Genomic DNA, 19,477 nt, shown 5'->3' with positions numbered 1-19,477 from the left:
TAATTTTTCTATTTTTTCATAGAGACAGGGTTTCACCCTGTTGATCAGGCTGGTCTTGAACTCCTGACCTCAAGTGATCTGCCCTCCTTGGCCTCCCAAAGTGCTGGGATTACAGGTGTGAGCCACTGCGTCAGCGACTTCCAATTTTTAGAAGCAGTATCTTTACCTCCTCAGTCGCTAAATTCCTCCCACTACATTCTATTTTTTTTAAAGACTTTTTTGTTTCCCTGAAGATAATGCTGGACCCACTACATTTTAAGTATTTGTTTAAATGCCTGTCTTCCTCAGCATAGAACCTAATCCGTAGTAAAATCTCAATCGTATTTGTTGGAGATGCTCAGAATTTTTATAGGAGTGAATACAATCATCCAATTATCAAAGCAGGAGCTGTGATAATGCATGTAAGGGACTTACATTTTCCATTAACAAGTTGTAAAGTATATGTGTTTTATAATTTACTTTTCATTTTTATCTAAGTTATACATGCACATTGTTCAGAGTCAAATAGTTTATTTAACAAGTCTTGTTACAAAAACAAACAAACAAAAAACCCCAAAAACAAAAAGAAAAAGCAGTCTCCTGCCCTAATTCCTGCTTTCCTAAAGCAACATTTCAATTCTTTTAGCTGATTATTTTGGTTATCGATCTTCATTGCTCTAATCAACATGCTTTCCATTACTTGATTTAAAAAAATTTTTTCTTTATAGAAGATAAAGATTTAGCTCCCACTCACTCACCCCAGCCACATAGTCACTTATTTTCTTACCCTTTTCTTTACTTTGTATTAATAACTGCCTTCTTTGTTTATTTGCCTGGCTTCCCCCTTAATTTAAGCCTAAACTATCTCCTAAATAAGCCAATGTCCTCACAGTGTGTTCAAACATGGTAATATTCTGTCAATTTCAGGTTCTTCAAAGAGTCTCTCCCACAGCCTTCTGACCTTCTAGAATCTAGATTTATTATTTGCAGCCAATTGCACAGATATCTTGGGTTTTCCCTTCACTGCTCTCCTGGGATAGATTTCCTATTTTCTAGACTCCATTTATTCCTTTAGGATTACTCTCTTATTTTGTGGAAATAAGCTTCCCAATAAAGGTACAGGGAAGTAAAATGCTTAAGACCTTGCATTAAGAAACTGTCTTTAGTCTATTCCCATATTTGATTGGTAAGGTAGTAAGTTATACCGGGTGTAAAATTCTAAACTAGAAATCATATTCCATTAGTTTTAAAAAATATTCTCTTAACTTTGATTGACTTATTGATTGAGATGGGGTCTTGCTCTGTCACCCAGGCTGGAGTGCAGTGGTGCAGCAGCCTTGACCTCCTTGGTCTCAAACGATCTTCTCACCTCAGCCACTTGAGTGGCTGGGATTACAGCTGGCTAATTTTTTATTTTTTTTTTGTAGAGACAGGGTCTCGCTATGTTGCCTGGGCTGGTCTCAAACTCCTGGGCTCAAGCAATCCTCCTGCCTCAGCCTCCCAAACTGCTGGGATTACAGGTGTGATGTGTGGCGCCCAGTCTCTCTTAACTTTTGAAGACAATATTCTACTTTTTAGAATACAATGTAGTGTTGAGAAGTCCAATGTCATCTTGATTCCCAATTCATTATGTGATAGCTTTGGAAGTTTTTGGGGTCATCTCTTTCCAATGTCATTAAATTTCACAATGATTAGGTCCTTGGTGTGGGTGTACATTAATCCATTGTGTAGGTACTTATTTCTTTAAGTATGAAAACTCATATTTCAGTTCTGAAAATTTTTCTTTCTTTATTTATTTGATTCCCCTTCCTTAGTTTTCACCACTATTTTTCTGGCACTTCTATTATTCAGCTATAAGACCTCATAGAATGATCCATTAATTTGACAACCTTTTTTATTTTCTATTTTTCATCTATGCCTTTTTGCTCTACTTTCTACGAGAGTTTCGACTTTATCTTCTAATCCTTCTTGGAGATTTCACTTTTGCTAAAACATAGATCTGAGAATTAACTCAGGCTGTCTTCAGAACTTGCACTCTTGAGTGCTATGCCATGAGGATCAGAGGGAGAGAAACACCCATGATGTCTTTAAGTCAGACCAGAAGGGGATACACTGGAGATTATGCAAGAGCCAGGAAAGAGAAGAATTTACCATGCCTGAAAATATAAGTGTAGATTTTTGAATGAGAAAACAAAAAACTCAGAACCAAAAGAGGAAGTTCAAAGGCTCCAAAGCAGCCAAATCACAAAGATCTCTCAGCTTCGATCCTTGTCGGGAGTGTTCTATAGAAACCTATATATATATGTGATTTATACTTTTTGAGATGGAGTCTCACTCTGTCATCCAGGATGGAGTGCAGTGGCACGATCTCGGTTCACTGCAACCTCCACCTCCTGGGTTCAAGTAATTATCCTCCCTCAGTCTCCCAAGTAGCTGGGATTACAGGTGCGCATCACCATGCCTGGCTAGTTTTTTTATTTTTAGTACAGATGGGGTTTCACCATGTTGGCCAGGCTGGTCTTGAACTCCTGAGCTCAGGCAATTCACCCGCCTTGGCCTCCCAAAGTGCTGGGATTACAGGGGTGAGCCACCGTGCCCAGCATAGAAACCTGTATTGACAATTATACAACAGGATACTTACAGAATGTTTGCTGAAAGTGAGACAATGTTGGAGCTTCTGGGGCAATATTGTAGAAATGGGTTTTTAGAGCTCCGCTGATCAGTAGATTATATGCCAGGTCAGTTATATTGATGCCCACAATTGCAAATGAGTACCTATAATGTATAAACCACAAAACCAACTGTGTGTCACATATAAGAAATAAGCATTTCCCATTAGCATGCTAAAAGACACTACTACCAGTGCCATGACAGTGTACGAATGTCACGGTAATGTCAGGAAGTTACCTTATGGTCTAAAAGGGGAAGAACCCTCAGTTCTGGGAATTGCCCACCCCTTTCCCAGAAAACTCAAGAATAATCTACCCCTTGTTCAGCAAATAATCAAGAAATAACCATAAAAATAGCCAACCAGCAGCCTTTGGGGCTGCTCTACCATGGAGTAGCCATTCTTTTCTTTTATTCCTTTACTTTCTTAGTAAACATGCTTTCACTTGACATAAAAAAAAAAAAGCATTTCAGTAATTGATAATCTGATATTTAACTTACTATTAAATTATCAGAGTAGCAGGTCACCCTTCCATCTCTACCCTATCAAAACCTTGACTTCTGTAATTTAGCAGAAAATTTCAGTAATGTGTATCAAGAGAACTGGTAGTTCATATACTTTGACCTTTCCATTTCCAAATATATGACAGAAAAAAAATCCGAAGTAGACAAAGCTTTATAGATATAATTCATTATAACATTTTTAATAATGGAAACGACATGGAAACTATTCAAATTCCTAAAGAAGACAGATAGCAAAATAAATTATGGTAATCTCATATATTATAGTTGATTAAAATTATCTTCTTAAAGATGATTTAAGCAGGATATAAAACATTACAGATAGAGCAAGCCATTTTATTATATACACACAGATGTGCAAGGAAAAAAACTAAAATAAAATGCCACAAAAGTAACAAGATTGGAGTGATTTTTTGTTTACTTTTCTATAATAAATTGTATATTACTTTTAAGATGAGAAAAATTTAAATAAGTACCTTAACACAGTGTGTATTTTCTAGTTCCTTATTTACATGTTTACCAAAAATTAATGGAACCCGAGTTCTTAAATCTTCTCTGCTAATATAAATCCAGCACAGAAAATAATTCTCTGTTCAGAAATATTTTTCAATAATATGGGGCATTATAAAAAAACTAAAGTAAATTTTTATCAAATAGCCCAATATTTGATAAAATCCTTAAAAGAAAACTACCAAATACAATTCTAAGTGATTTCTGAAAATCATTTCCTTATAATTACAACTTTCTACCTTGTCAGTTGTTCACAGGCAAAGTAATATCATATAACCATACAGATGAATCCATAAACATATAAAAGGGTGCTTTAAATATTTTAACTAGATTGTATATTTCTATTAGGACAAGTAGAGTTTCACCCTTATCTTTCATGATACTCTAGTTCTGGTTCTGGTTCAGATGGACCATCTTTCCATGTGAGATCCCATACTCACCCAATTGCCTTATCCATCCTTTTCTTCTCCCATTCTGCTTTGCTGAATTTGCTGAATGGACGAATGAATAAGTAAGTAAACCAGATTTAATCTCTAACTGGTACTTGTTCTCTTTTAACGACTATGTTAAAACTGTTAACTATATGCAGAGATGTCTGCAGCTCAGTTATCCAACACTTATCAATTTAAATATTATCAATTTTAAAAGCCACAATACAATTTATATGGAGCTCAGAAATGGAATTATTTAAGGCCATGCTATTTACCTCCTATTCACTTTAGTACAGCCATGGGAGACAGCCCTAAAGGCCAAACATTAAGATATTCTTTTGCACCATCATTCATGATCAAACCCCTCCTTCCTGAAACATTTAGTGAGGTAACTAGATGTCATCTCACTCTCTCATGATTTCCCACTGCATTTTGTTTGGTTTTACCTAGTGGTGTTTATCCTATTCAGTCTTATTTGTGATGCCTGGTACATGGTAGATGCCAAATAAATGTTCATCGATAAGTAAATGATTGAGTTAGTAAAAGAAAGAAAAGAAGAAAGGAAGCAGGAAGGGAAGTAAGGAAGGTAAGGAAAGGAGGAGAGGAAGGAGAGACAGAGGGAGGGGGGAAGCAAGGAAGGAAGAAAAAAGGAAGCAAGGGAGGGAAAGAGAGAGGGAGCGCGGGAGGGGAGAGGGGGCATTTATAGGTTTTAAAAATTCTGTCCCAATAAGTGCTATGGTATTTCTTCTGGCTAAGTCAGTAAGCCACAGCAGCTCCATTTTCATCTGTTTTTGTAATTTGAGCTTCTGAATAAGACTATTTGAAAAAAGATTTCTATCATAGAAGCATTCTGAAAATGCTTGCTTGTTTGCTTGCTCTCTCTCTCTCTTTCTTGGCCTCGCTCTGTCATCCAGGCTGGAGTGCGGTGGTGCAATCTCGGCTTACTGTGCCCTACATTCTGTTACTCTGTGTGCATCTGCCCCACTCCCATGCCCTTCTGTACAGCCAACAGGAGGAGGCAGGACTCATGTTCCATTCTTTCCTCTGACTGATGTAACCTTTATTCAGTATTTTACACTAAGGTCATTTGGCCTTTTCTTATATTTCCAATGCAGATAGATATGTAATTTAACAAATAAGGAGGCACCATTTATTTATAAAGCTTTGTTGAAGAGAAAAGGGGTGCTTATCAATTCTTATATATAAAGTTTGTATAAATTGTATAAACCGTAGTTGGCATTTGAACTCAATACAGTGTAAAAACTAGTTATTATGAATATTTAATTTCTCTCTATCTAACTAGAAGAAAGGAGAGTTCTCCAGAACACACAGCAAAGATTTGATTACAAGACGCTCATATAATGCACATAACTACAAAAACATTACACAGAACTGATATTTAATTATGTGTATTTTCTATTCTATAAATGGCTATAATTCAAAATAACTGCTTTTAATTCATATTAAAATGTGCCACCTGTTTTTAAAGTGTAATTTCTGGCTAACAAATCAAACAGCAGAGGAGGAATCAGGAGATCAGGAGATTTTTTTTACCTTAAAGATTCATATCCAAACTAAAATAAGGTACGTGTGCAATTTAAGAAATTTTATATATAAGAATTTATAAGCACCTATTTTATCTTCAGCAAGGCTTTATAACTACACAGTATCTCCATATTTATTAAATCATATATCTATCTGCATTGGAAATAAAAGAAGAGGCCAAGTGATCTCTACTTATTTGATACTTATAGGATATCCTGACCCAAACAGATTGCATTCCCCTTGTAGGGAGAAAACAAACACACACACAAACTAACAGTCAAAATTTTCTTCTTAAACTTGAATCCGCTTTTATCCCTCAAGTAACTTTAATACTCAACCAATGGATGTTTACAAAAGCAGTAATGTGTCATGCTTGCTAAAGGATAGACAGGAAAGAGCTTTCCTTAGTATGCACTGACTTTTGAACTTTATTGATTCAATTTTATTGTAGTTTGAGGGATAAAGCATGGTAATTTTATATACGTGACTACACATATACGCATGCACACACAAATGCTAGTCTCTTTTTAAGAGTAGTCACCCCAAACCTCAAATACTTTCTCTTGGATGGCTGACACAGGAGATACAACTATAAAGTGTTTTTTTTTTTTTTTGAGAAGGAGTCTCGCTCTGTCGCCCAGGCTGGAGTGCAGTGGTGTGATCTCGGTTCACTGCAAGCTCCGCCTCCCAGGTTCATGCCATCGAGTAGCTGGGACTACAGGCGCCCACCACCACGACCAGCTAATTTTTGTATTTTTGGTAGAGACGGGGGTTTCACCATGTTAGCCAGGATGGTCTCGATCTCCTGACCTCGTGATCTGCCTGCCTTGGCCTCCCAAAGTGCTGGGATTACAGGCATGAGCCACCGTGCCTGGCCAAGCTTTTCTTTAAGGAAGACTCATAGACAAAGTCAGTCCCCCTCCAATGGTTAATTGTGAGCTTATTGTCACTTTCCAAGGACCGTGGAGGACTCGTGTCTTCTGACTGATGTTCCTCCAGGAAATGCCACCTGAGAGCATGGACAGACTCCCCAGCCAATTTTAACTAGAGGGAGTTTAGAGTCTCTACATTACAGAAATATGCAATTCAGAAGATGTAGTTAAAAAATTAAAATAGCTTGATTTTAACCATATAACAAGAAAGAGTTAAACAATTGTAGTGTTTTTCTTAAAGGAATGAATTTTTAATCTTATAAAATATTACAAATGTAAATTCGGGAAGTGTAATATGACTTAATGAATCTTAGCCAAATGAAGCTAGAATGAGTAAGATAGTAAGGTGGAGGGGGGGAAAAAAGCCCAACTCAACCTATCCCTGAATTTTAAGAAGGTTTTGATAAAATTTTGGATTTACTTAGCCAACATGAATACTAACAACTAATCTACCACCATGCTGAGGAGAAAAAAAAGCGATATAAAACTATGATTGCAAAATAATGGAACTCCTTCTAAGAAGAGTGACTAACACACACACACACACACAAAACTACCATTTATAATAATTCAATTAGATATATTAATAGAGAGTAAAGTTGTTCTGTGCAACAAAATTTCCAAATAAAATGCCCCTCTCTGGGGTAAATGGAGTCAGAACAGGTGTGGTGAGGTGCTCAGCCTTTAGGTGAGTGTTCAAAATGTTTCTCCAACCAGATTTCGTCATGGCTGTAGAAAGACTGTTTGACATTTTCCAAGTGGTCAGTCTCATCTGGTTTTCAGGTCGTTAAAACATAGCCCAGCTATAATTAACTATATTAGATTAAAAGTTTGAAAATGTTGGCTTTTTGAAACAAATAAATTCAGAGTTCCTTAAAAAAATTCTTACCCATACTTATTCTAAAACAAAGTAAAAGCAATAAAACACAAAAACAAAAAAAAATACCTTATTTCTTCTTTAGTGATATCCCTTCATGTAATCAAAGAAAAAAAAAGTAGAAAAGCAAATGAAAATGCAAATAATTTAGCATCTAGAATTTTACAAGAAAGAAAGAAAGAAAAAAGCCTCAGCAATTCCAGATGTTCTCACTTGGTCCCTGACTTCTTAACTTCCATTCTTCCTTCTGTTCCCCCGTCATCTTTCTTGTCTCTGGACTCTTTCCCCCAGACCCTGCCCTTCTTCCATGCCCACCTCCTCAGTCTTCCTGGACACTAGTGACACTATCAGTCCCTTTAAATATAAATACATATCTCACCTGAATAAAATAAAATAAAAATGCATATCTCACCTGAATGGTGCCACTTGATATCCTAAATCTTGGAATGAGTACCTGAAGTTTTAACCCTCCAATTCAGCATTTATTATGAGGGCTTGTTTGAAAAAGCCTTGAGTCTCACTCTCCTGAGAATCTCATCAACAGATACATGTAGGAGATGAAGTTCATTTGATCTAACCCATAAAACCTAATTCATCTTTTACTTTCAACAATTACCTGCATTTCGGATGAAGAGAGTCAGACAGGACCTGCTGAGCTGCTGTGGCATCCCTTTCTGCGAAATACCTGCAGCGGGGGAGGGAAAGAAAACTGTAATTCTGTACTTGCTTACTTGCTGAATATATTCGTTTTAATCCAATTCGAGGTCATTTTGAATTCAGAGATGGATACTGGCATAAGGTTATTACTTGTTTCAGCTCCTCCAGGGAACAAACAGTTTTTCACAACAGAATTTTCGAAATGTAATGACATGGTAGAGTAGCTGTGAAACCCGCATAGATTTAGGAATGTATCCAGTAGATTTTGAAAATTTAATTAAGAGCTTTGCCATTACCCAGAGAACCAAAGATTTTATTATAAAGAGGGGTTATAGAAGAGGGGGTCAAATAGTTCGATTTTTGGAGGCCTTCAGAAGGCAGAAGCCTCGGTTAAGGAACATGATGAGAGAAAGAAAAGACTGGAGGAGATGAGAGAGGATATGCTTCGAATATTCACTGGGAATTTGAATTCTGGATGAATGGAAAATATCTTTTTGAGTTTAGATATGTTAAAAACAATAACATTTTATTCTAAAGGGAAAAGGGTAGTTAGGTTTCCTAATAAACACAAAAAGCTGCACACCCTCAAAAATGATCCGTTAAAAAGTACTTCATAGAGACAATGATAAAACAATAGCATATATTATTTAATGTGATGTGTGTATATTTCCTGCATAAATCCAAAGGGTAAAAGAAGTTCTTGAATTTCCTCTGAGGAAATTTCAAACCCAAGTCAGCAATTGTAATGCACACATTCACAGTTGTTAATGAAACTGAGTTTCTTTTCATACTTTCGTTGGTTATCTGAGTTTCCTCTTTTATGCCTCATCTGTTCATATTTTTTGGCTCAGTGAGTCTAAAAATGACCTCAAATAAAAATGACAAATAACCTTATAGACAATAATACACTGAACATAGATCCTTTATCATTTATGTGTCAGTCTTATCTCTTTTTACTTTGTTTATGGGGCTTATCTTACTGCAGTTTTCAATTTTAATGTGTGAAATTTATTGATTCTTCTTTTCCAGTTGATGCTTTTTTTGCTCATGTCTTTAAGAGATCTCTCCTTAGTCAGTTATCTTGATTTTCTTCTAAAAGTAGGAAAGACTTGTTTTGGATTTTCAGCTTGTGAACTGAGGTGACGTAGTGATTTAATTTTATTTTATTTTTCTCAGTGGAAGGCCAATTGTCCCAGTTATTCAAAAGCTGACTTTATCCACTTATCTATAACATTGTCTTTGTCATTAATGTTTACTTTCCATTCATTAACATTACATTAAAACATTTCATAAAAGAATGGGTGATTATTAAACTTCTTACATTTAAAATAAAGGGAAAGATCTAGGGGAAAATGGGATGCCACCAAAATGACTGAGTAAGGCTTAACTTCTTTTAAAAATACATCACTGCCCTAATAGGGTAGCATCAAAGGACACAAGAATCAACTTGAAAGGACTCTTTGGCTCAAAAAATAATGACTACACATGACTGAATTAAAGCATGAGAAAAATAACAAGTACAATTAGTTGAGTTACAATAAACATATAGAAACACAGGAGTTAACAAATGGCGTTTTAAAAATAGAGAGAGAGAGAGAAAAAAAAAATTGATCACTAACAGGGGAATGAGGTTACCAACTCCTGACTCTGAGAACTGGCAACCAAATGCAAAAATTGAATATCTGTCCTGCCTATATTTCAGAGAAACCAAATAACTATACTCTACAAGGAAACCAAGTCTTTAAAAATTCCAGCCAAAAATTATAGGAAATATAACAAAAATAGAAAAGCACTCTTTATACAAGTAATTAATTGGTTCAGTAAAGATCATAGAAGGAGGACTTTACACTGGAGGCATCAGAATGGGATCCCTCTGATTTGTTGCAGCACAGGGCTGAGAGTGGAGGGACACTGAAGGCCTCCCGCTGTGATGTCAACCTGAATCTCTTCAGGCCCGTCTGCATACCTCCAATTTTCAGGAAATACAGGGGATGGATACAAGTGCAAACAGGCAAATCCAGACCATGGGACATATTACAGGACAACTGATCTGAAATCCTGACATGGAGAAGGGGACAAAAGGAAGGGACAGAGCAAGAGAGGCCCATCTGCTTTAAGAACACCAAACGGCATAGTTGGAAGTGCACTAGGACAAACCAGCCGTAAAAAGTATTTTCGAGAGAACTGGGAAATTTGAATATGGACTGGATAAAGATGACACCAAGGAATCACTGTTAATTTTGTTTGATGTGATAATGGTATTGTGGTTAATGTGAGGTAATATTGATATTTTTTAGAACTACATATTAAAATATGAAGGGTGAAATGATGGTGTAGAGTTTTCTTTAACACCCTTCTGCCAAACAAATAATGTTGTGAATATTTCAAAACCTCAACAATTACTGAATCTGCATGATCAATACAAGGGTGTTCTTTACAATCTTCTCTGTTTTTACATATGTGTAAAAATTTTAAATAATAAAACAATTTTTAAATATATTTGAGATTTGCTTTAAAAATCCATGAAATTTGCTGAAATACAAGGAAGGCTACTAGCAGATACTTTTAACATTTTATGAACCTGACCTCTCAGGGAATTTGAATGTTTTCTTAGAGTCTTATGGGAAGTAGCTTTTGAAGCTAATTACTCAGCTTTTGCCATTTCGATATGAGGAGACCAAAACATCACTCGATCAGTCAGCTGTCCTTCATTTTACTTACTGCAAATTGTACAGTCCCAGAAGTCCCATTCCTCGGAAATCTGTTTTAGGATCGTCACCTTGGAAACCAATTTCACACCACTGCTTAGAAATCCGAGATTCCAGTGGAGTATTGGGCTTCAAGAATTTCCATAACTGTAGGGGAAAAAAAAGAGAATTACCCTGTTGATATACACTCACAAATACCCTTTCCTATTGGTTCAGATTTTGCAAACTACATCATTAGGAGGAGCTTTGCAAAGCTGAATGTATGCAAATATATTGCAATGAAAGATGTGATCATCTTTCAATTATTTATGACAGCATTTCTCAAAGTATGATCTGAAGCCTCCCTGGAGGTTCCCAGGACCTTTCCAGAGGGTCTGAGAGATAAAAACAAAATCAAAAAACTACTATTTTGTAATAAAAGAAGAGGTTATTTGCCTTTTTGTTCTCATTGTCTCATGAGTGCATAGTGGAATTTTCCAAAGGATGCATGATGTGCTGTGATATCTTTGCTCTGAAGGCAATGGATTGAGTACTTATATATTTTAATGTTTAAAATCTTTCTATTTTAATTTTGAATAGGAAATTAGATAGCAGATAGGTAGGTAGGTAGATAGATTAGATAGATAATCTCCCACAAAAAAGCTCTTTGGTGCTCTCAAAAATATTTAAGAGTATAAAGAAAAGAGAGAAGAGGAAAAATTTCAAGGCCACCTATTATTCAGATTCTCGGAAAATGCTTTAATATTATATCAAAACTTTTAGCAGCATTATTAACCAAAAAATAAAAAAAAAAAGTGAACTGACATGAGTTTATTTTTGCTTTTTTATTTTGGAGACAGAGTCTCACTCTGTTGCCCAGGCTGTGCTCTCAAAAATATTTAAGAGTATAAAGGAGTGCTGTAGTGTGATTTCGGCTCACTGCAACCTCTGCCTCCTGGGTTCAAGTGATTCTCCTGCCTCCATCTCCAGAGTAGCTGGGATTACAGGCATGCACCACCACACCGGGCTGATTTTTGTATTTTTGGTAGAGACGGGGTTTTACCACATTGGCCAGGCTGGTCTCAAACTCCTGACCTCAAGTGATGCGCCTGCCTCGGCCTCCCAAAGTGCTGGGATTACAGGCATGAGCCACCACGCCCGGCCAAGATTCAGTTTTTTAGATCTCACCTATAACAGGGGTGAGAGTAAACATTATCATGTTGTTAGAGGAAGCAATATGAGTAATGTTCATGAATAAACCTCAAAATGTATTATTATCTTTAAGAGTTACCAAAAGTAATTTCAGTTAAAATCAATTTTATTAATATATTACCGGACAATTGTAAATTTTAAGCATTATACTCTTTACTGCTTAATAAGCTGGTTCTATTTTTTAAAATTTTCTGTAGAAAGATTCAGCACATATCATTACTTGAGAGAGACTCTGAGACCCATAGTTGTATAAACACATAATGCTCAAACTCTTAGTTTTTTCTAATAGAGATGGGTATGTAAGCAAGTTTACTTTTTAGACTTACATCTTCATTACCAACAGGGTAAAACACAAATGTAAAATTTCCTTACTACTATTTCAGAAATAATTCAATTTCTAAATTGCTTATTCTACATTACGAAGCTTAAATGAAACAGTAATACACAAAATACCTTGCTAAATCAAATTGTCACATACCTGACACAGTGTAAAACATAATATTCGATGACAGAAAATACTAATAAAAGCTGTTATTCATTTTACTAATGTTATTTTACACATTAATCTAATATTACTTATTATTCACATTATACAATATTTTATGTTAGTGCCACAACAGGTAAATTCGATTTGTCTAAAGGGTGAGAGAAAAAGGGTAAAAAGGAGGTAAATCTCTCATGCTTGAAAGCAAAGTATCAAGCATGAGTATACAAAATCTCTTCTTAAAGAATTCACGTAAGAATGTGCCAGTGCTCTGCATTCATCAAAACAGAAACTGGCCGGCTATGGTGGCTCACGCCTGTAATCCCAGCACTTTGGGAAGCCGAGGAAGGTGGATAAATTCAGGTGAGGAGTTCGAGACCAGTCTGGCCAACATGGTGAAACCCCATCCCTACTAAAAACACAAAAAATTAGCCGGGTGTGGTGGCGCATGCCTGTAATCCCAGCTACTCGGGAGGCTGAGGCAGGAGAATGGCATGAACCCGGGAGGCGGAGCTTGCAGTAAGCCGAGATCGCGCCTCTGCACTCCAGCCTGGGCACAAGAGCAAAATTTCATCTCAAAAAAAACAAAAAACAAAAACCAGAAACTGTTTGAGATCATCAGAAAAGACTAAATGATACCAGGAAATCGTTACCGGGGAAAGATTTATTTTTAAAAATCCTTTAGAGGGCTGGGCACGGTGGTTCACGCCTGTAATCCCAGCACTTTGGGAGGTAGAGGTGGGCGGATCACGAGGTCAGGAGACCGAGACCATCCTGGTTAACACGGTGAAACCCCCTCTCTACTAAAAAAAAAAAAAAAAAATATTAGCCAGGCGTGGTGGCAGGCGCCTGTAGTCCCAGCTATTTAGGAGGCTGAAGCAGACGAATGGCGTGAACCCGGGAGGCGGAACTTGCAGTGAGCCTAGATCGTGCCACTACACTCCAGCCTGGGCAACAGAGTGAGACTCTGTCTCAAAAAAACAAAACAAAACAAAACAAACAAACAACAACAACAAAACCCTTTAGGAACTGATTTGGTGACTGACACGAGGGGAAAAAAGGAAAAAAAATGTAAAACTTGTCACATTCATTTGAATAATAATGTGAAGTCATCTCAGGGCCCTGCACAATTAAAAAATATTTTATCGAACGAGTGCAGCAAGATGGCAAAAGCAGGCGCTTCATTTCCGTAGGTGGGCGATATTAGGTGAATGCTTAGTGTGGGATGCTTAGTAAATGCTTAGTAAAACATTTGAATAATAAAATGCTTTGGTTTTTTTTTTTTTTTTTTTTTGAGGCGGAGTCTCGCTCTGTCGCCCGGACTGGAGTGCAGTGGCCGGATCTCAGCTCACCGCAAGCTCCGCCTCCTGGGTTTACGCCATTCTCCTGCCTCAGCCTCCCGAGTAACTGGGACTACAGGCGCCCGCCACCTCGCCCGGCTAGTTTTTGTATTTTTAGTAGAGACGGGGTTTCACCGTGATAGCCAGGATGGTCTCGATCTCCTGACCTCGTGATCCGCCCGTCTCGGCCTCCCAAAGTGCTGGGATTACAGGCTTGAGCCACTGCGCCCGGCCGTGCTTTGGTTTTTCTTTTGTTTTGTTTTGTTTTTCACAGAGACAGGGTCTCACTCTGTCCTCCAGGCTGGAATGTAGTGGCATGATCTCAGCTCACTGCAACCTCTGCTTCCTGGGTACAAAAGATTCCTGTGCCTCAGCCTCCCAAGTAGCTGTGACTATAGGTGTGTACCACCACGCCCAGTCAATTTTCGTGTTTTTTGTTTTTTTTTTTTTTTTTTTTTGTAGAGACAGGGTTTCGCCATGTTGGCCAGGCTGGTGTGTCAAACTCCTGACCTCCAGTGATCTACCTGCCTTGGCCTCCAAAAGTTCTAGGATTACAGATATGAGCCACCATGCCCGGCCTGACTAATAAAATGCTTTAAAAAGAAATTTCATTTTAGTAATTTTATGGATCATGAAAGACTAGAATAATGGCTAAAAAGTGTTGTTAATCTTCAGATGATAGCACTGTGGTCATGGCAGAGGACATGGCAATGCTGAGGTGGACCAAGTTGGGCACCTGGCCTGACGATTCTTTTGATGAAATGACAGTATGCTAGCTGTTCAGCAGTACATGCAACAGAACATAAGAGAAGATTGCTCCAATACTGACAAAAGTCTTGAACCACCTGAAGGCCAAGATGCAGATATATGGAAGTATGAACATTTAAGGCAATTCTTCCTTGAGCTAAATGGACTTGCTGTCAAACTTCAGACTGAATGCCATCCAGATACTTGTATTCAAATGACAGCAACTGAACAATGGATTTTTCCTTGTGCAGCTCATAAAAACCCAAGTGTTCTACTACAGACTATATTAGACACAGACTTGATGGTGCTGTGTCTTCTGAAAAGCAATAACTATTTCTCTAGCAGAGTTAGTATAAAGGAATCATCTGTAGCAAAACTTGGACCAGCATACTTTAAGATTTCCAGAATATTTTCACATGCTTTTTTTTTTTTTTTTTTTCCCCTAGATGGAGTCTCATTCTGTTGCCCAGGCTGGAGTGCACTGGTGTGATCTCAGCTCACTGCAACTTCTGCCTCCTGGGTTAGAGCAATTCTCCTTCCTCAGCCTCCTGAGTAGCTGGGATTACAGGTTTCAGCCACAATGCCCAGCTAATTTTTGTGTCTTTAGTGGAGATGGGGTTTCACCATGTTGGCCAGGATGGGGTTTCACCATGTTGACCAGGCTGGTCTTGAACTCCTGACCTCAAGTGATCTGCTGGTCTCAGCCTCCCAAAGTGCTGAGACTACAGGTGTGAGCCACTGTGCCTGGCCACATGCTTCTTTTTATTACTCTAGATATTGGATGAATACGAAAATGAAACATTTTTGTGTCATTTTGTATCACTAAGTTTGTGATAAAAGAAAATTTGATGTCCAAGGGTAACCTGATTGTACCAATTTTAGAAGAGGAAGTTCAGAATTCAGTTTCTAAAGAAAGCAGCATGAAGGGGAATCACAAAGAAAAATATACCAATCACATGATTAACATTAATTATGTATGGTATGTATCATTTTACACCCATCAATCATGTATCCATATTCTAGCTTCTTTGTTTAGTATAGTTGTCTGCTGTGTTTGCCTTTTAAAATGGGAAATATTTTTAAAGTTATTCATAAGCTGTATATTCACCAGTGTGGCACTCATTATTTTTAAATAAGATTAGTATTATCTGTTTATAATGTCTGTTAGTAAAAGAACTTACAGTTTGGTAAAATTGCTGCTAACCAATCATTGGATTACAATCCTCATCAGACAAACCCATGTATTAAAAAATGGGTGAGGAGCCATGTGCGGTGGCACAGGCCTGTAATCCCAGCATTTTGGGAGGCCAAAGCAGGTGGATCATGAGGTCAGGAGTTCAAGACCAGCCTGGCTAAGATGGTGAAACCCCGTCTCTACTCAAAATACAAAAATTAGCCAGGCATGGTGGTAGGCGCCTGTAATCCCAGCTACTTGGGAGGCTGAGGCAGGAGAATTGCTTGAACCCAGGAGGCAGAGGTTGCCGTGAGCCGAGATGGTGCCACTGCACTCCAGCCTGGATGACAGAGTGAGACTCCATCTAAAAAAAAAAAAAAAAAAAAGAAGAGTAAGCTCATATAATCCATTTACTAAAAAGGTAGTAATGTTTTCCTTTGATTTTACCTCTTAGTTTAGATATTCTAAATTCTATAGTACATAGTTCCATCTTCCCTGAAACGCTTTAACTCATTTAGGGAAATGAGTTTTTAATATGCATATAGGATTATGTATAATCTAAATATAAGTGCAAATGAAGCATTAGTAATACTTAAATAATCTTACTATGCTACATAAAGTATATTCTAGGCTAGCATACTTGGACAGGATTTACCTTCCCGCACCAGTGGACTGTTACATATAAGAGGGTGATGATAAGGCATGTAAATGATGTTCCCACTGGAAACCTGCCCTGTCTGCCCTTTCTCATTTCCCTTAACTCTCTTCTCCAACTAGCTTAGCTGAAAAGCTTTTCACCAGACTGATTTCGTGGTGGCTTATGCCTGTTTATATTTGTATTAATTGCTTACCGATTATACCTCATAATAGCAATTACATTACAGTATAGGAAAAATGTATTGGCATAGGCTCTGCATATCTTGGTTTTACTAAATTGTGGTAACTACTTAGAAAACAAGTTATTAAACTAGTTTGATTCTTCCTGTTTTATATATATATATATTTCTTTTTTCTTTCTTGAGATGGAGTCTTTCTCCATCGCCCAGATAGGAGTGCAGTGGCACCATCTTGGTTCACTGCAACCTCTGCCTCCCAGGCTCAAGCAATTCTAGTGCCTCAGACTCCCGAGTAGCTGGGACTACAGGTGTGTGCCACCACACTGGGCTAATTTTTGTATTTTTAGTAGAGACAGTGTTTCACCATGTTGGCTAGGCTGGTCTCGAATGCCTGGCCTCAGGTGATCCACCTGCCTCGGCTTCCCAAAGTGCCTGTTAGTAATATCAACCTTTTCACCTAACCATCTAGGCAGCATTAAATAGGACTGAAGAAATATTGTATTATTTATTTTATATCCCCTCTCCACAAAGTTTATGTTTGAATTATACGCACACATGAGATTAATTGCAATAATTCACAGGTTTTAAGGGTGTTGATGAATGGTCATACATTTATTGGACTTTGTTATAACTCAGTGTCCTAATAATGATTCAAATGCAGATTGAATAATTTTATAATCTACTGAATGCTGTTTTTGATAAAGCACAGAAGGTTTTATTGCTAAACTGATTTTAATGAGGCACTCAGGGTCAAAAAATTGTACATGTTGTAAACAAAGTATTTAAATCCTTCTTTTAAACAGATTTAACATGAGGAACTTCTTTTTCATTAAAAAGGTTATTTTGAAATTCAGATGAAAATATATTCATCTTGTTTTTTTTTTCAGATTAGGGAATAATTTGTACCATATTATGAGACAAGAATGTACAGCAAAAATGTGGGACTAGTAGTATACTGAGAGTATGTATAAATAGTTTATGCCTTTCTGAGCCTGCCAGTCCTTTTGGCTTTTAACAGTACCCAGCAGCCACAGTCATTATCGTAACCCTTAAGAATTCTTATGTCCATAGTGAAAGCAACGTTGACTTCGAAGTTACACATTTATATGAATGGTACTGTAGACAAATGGGAATAGTAATTTTTAAAATAAACTTGCTAAATATTGAGAGGCTAAACCAGTAGATTAATAAATATATGTAGCAAATAAAATAGTCAAACTTATTTTGGAAGATGAAAGCCCATTATGCTAAAATACTTACATGAAGTACAATTATCTGTATATTTCCTATTTAAAAAAAACCTTGAGCCAGGCACCGTGGCTCATGCCTATAATCCCAGCTACTCAGGAGGCTAAGGTTGGAGAATTGCTTGAACCCGCGAAGTGGAGGTTGCGGTGAGCCAAGATTGCACCACTGCACTCCAGCCTGCATGACAGAGTGAGACCCTGTCTCAAAATAAATACATATAAAATAAAATAACCTTGAGCTATTTCGATTCTCTTCCAATAGGTAAGCTCTTCCCTGAAAAAATAAGAGTAAGGGATGGGGTGCTCCTGAAGGATGAGGTCATACACTAGGAAGCCAACTTCAGATCTGAGAAACGGTGGTAGGCTCATGGTGGGGACTCTGAGGAATCCACTCATCTAGGACTGTGCTACTGGGAGTAGTTATTACAAAGCCACCTGCCAAGCGGAGGAGACTAGGGGCTAGGAAAAGTGATTCCTATAGCAGAAGACAAGAAACAGATGTGGAGACTGCACTCTTGAGTCAGACTGTTATCTCTCACAGACTGCTCTCTCTACAGAACTCTCTTCACTTCGAACTGAAGCTTTACACAAGTTTATTTGAACACTTCTGCCTGGTCTTGAACCCTCTGCAGAACAGAAAGGGAAGGTGATTCGTCTACCCTTGAGCTACAGCACTCAAGGAGAAGCAGCTTCTCACCAAGGTCACCATGGGATTGCCTCTTTCCATCAGGAGAGGGTCTTTAATTCTGGACTTTATGTTTTTCATTAAATGCATGAATCCACCTAGAATTTTGTCTTCATTATTAATTTGGTTGGAACACTTTTAATAGAAATGTCCATATACGTGATTCATATGGACAGTGATATTATTCAATTTCATCCCAGGCTATGTTCAAATGATCATAAAATCTGGACTTTGAAAATAATTTAGAACTCTAGTAACACTGATAACGCTCTCCTATGCTTAAAAAGCCAAGCACTTAAACATGTAGCAATACTATATATGACCTGTGCTTAGAAACTAGGGGTCAGCAAACATGTGTTTACATTTAACTTAATTTAATTATTATTATTATTATTATTTTTCAGAGCTAGGGTCACACTCTGTTGCCCAGGCTAAGTGCAGTGGTACAACCATAGCTCACTGTAGGTTTGCCCTCCTGGGCACAAGTGATCCTCCTGCCTCAGCCTTCCAAGTAACTGGTACTACAGATGCACATCACCATGCCCAGCTATTTATTAATATTTTTTTTTTGTGGAGATGGGGTCTTGCTATGTTGCTCAGGCTGGTCTTGAACTCCTGGGCTGAAGTGACCCTCCTGCCTCAGCTTCCCAGAGTGCTGGGATTACAGGTGTGAGCCACTGTGCCTGGGTACAAACTTTGTAAAAGACCAGTTGACAAATATTTTAGGCTTTATGAGCTGTATGGTCTCTGTTGTAACTACTTAACTTTGCCTTTAAACTAGGACAGCAGCCATAGCAGCTATAAACGCCACACACAAATGCATGTGGCTGTACTGCAAATATTACTTGTAAAATGGGTGGTAGGCCAAATTTGGTTTGCAGGTCTTGGTTTGCTGACTTTTGCTCTAAACGGTTGTGTGAAATAGCTAACAAGGGTATTATTACC

General features: G+C 37.6%; 1 protein-coding gene and 1 pseudogene across 1 annotated transcript in view; one reads left to right on the top strand and one right to left on the bottom strand.

Moving 5' to 3' along the window:
• ELMOD1 (ELMO/CED-12 domain containing 1) overlaps positions 1 to 19,477 on the bottom strand; it is a 74,706-nt gene that overhangs the window by 6,630 nt on the left and 48,599 nt on the right. The window contains exons 7-11 of the mRNA XM_011926662.1: positions 10,842 to 10,975; positions 8,080 to 8,148; positions 7,533 to 7,556; positions 4,119 to 4,169; positions 2,621 to 2,754 (exon numbers count right to left, since the gene is read on the bottom strand). Of these exons, the coding sequence (XP_011782052.1) occupies positions 2,621 to 2,754; positions 4,119 to 4,169; positions 7,533 to 7,556; positions 8,080 to 8,148; positions 10,842 to 10,975 (412 nt within the window). The remainder of the gene's footprint in view (positions 1 to 2,620; positions 2,755 to 4,118; positions 4,170 to 7,532; positions 7,557 to 8,079; positions 8,149 to 10,841; positions 10,976 to 19,477) is intronic.
• On the top strand, positions 14,536 to 17,783 carry LOC105501173 (annotated as a pseudogene).

Source organism: Colobus angolensis, unplaced genomic scaffold (assembly GCF_000951035.1).
Source record: "Colobus angolensis palliatus isolate OR3802 unplaced genomic scaffold, Cang.pa_1.0 Scaffold7, whole genome shotgun sequence".
Lineage (NCBI taxonomy): Eukaryota > Metazoa > Chordata > Mammalia > Primates > Cercopithecidae > Colobus > Colobus angolensis.
The sequence above is the reverse complement of the archived record's forward strand: the minus strand, read 5'-3'. Positions and strand labels throughout refer to the sequence as shown.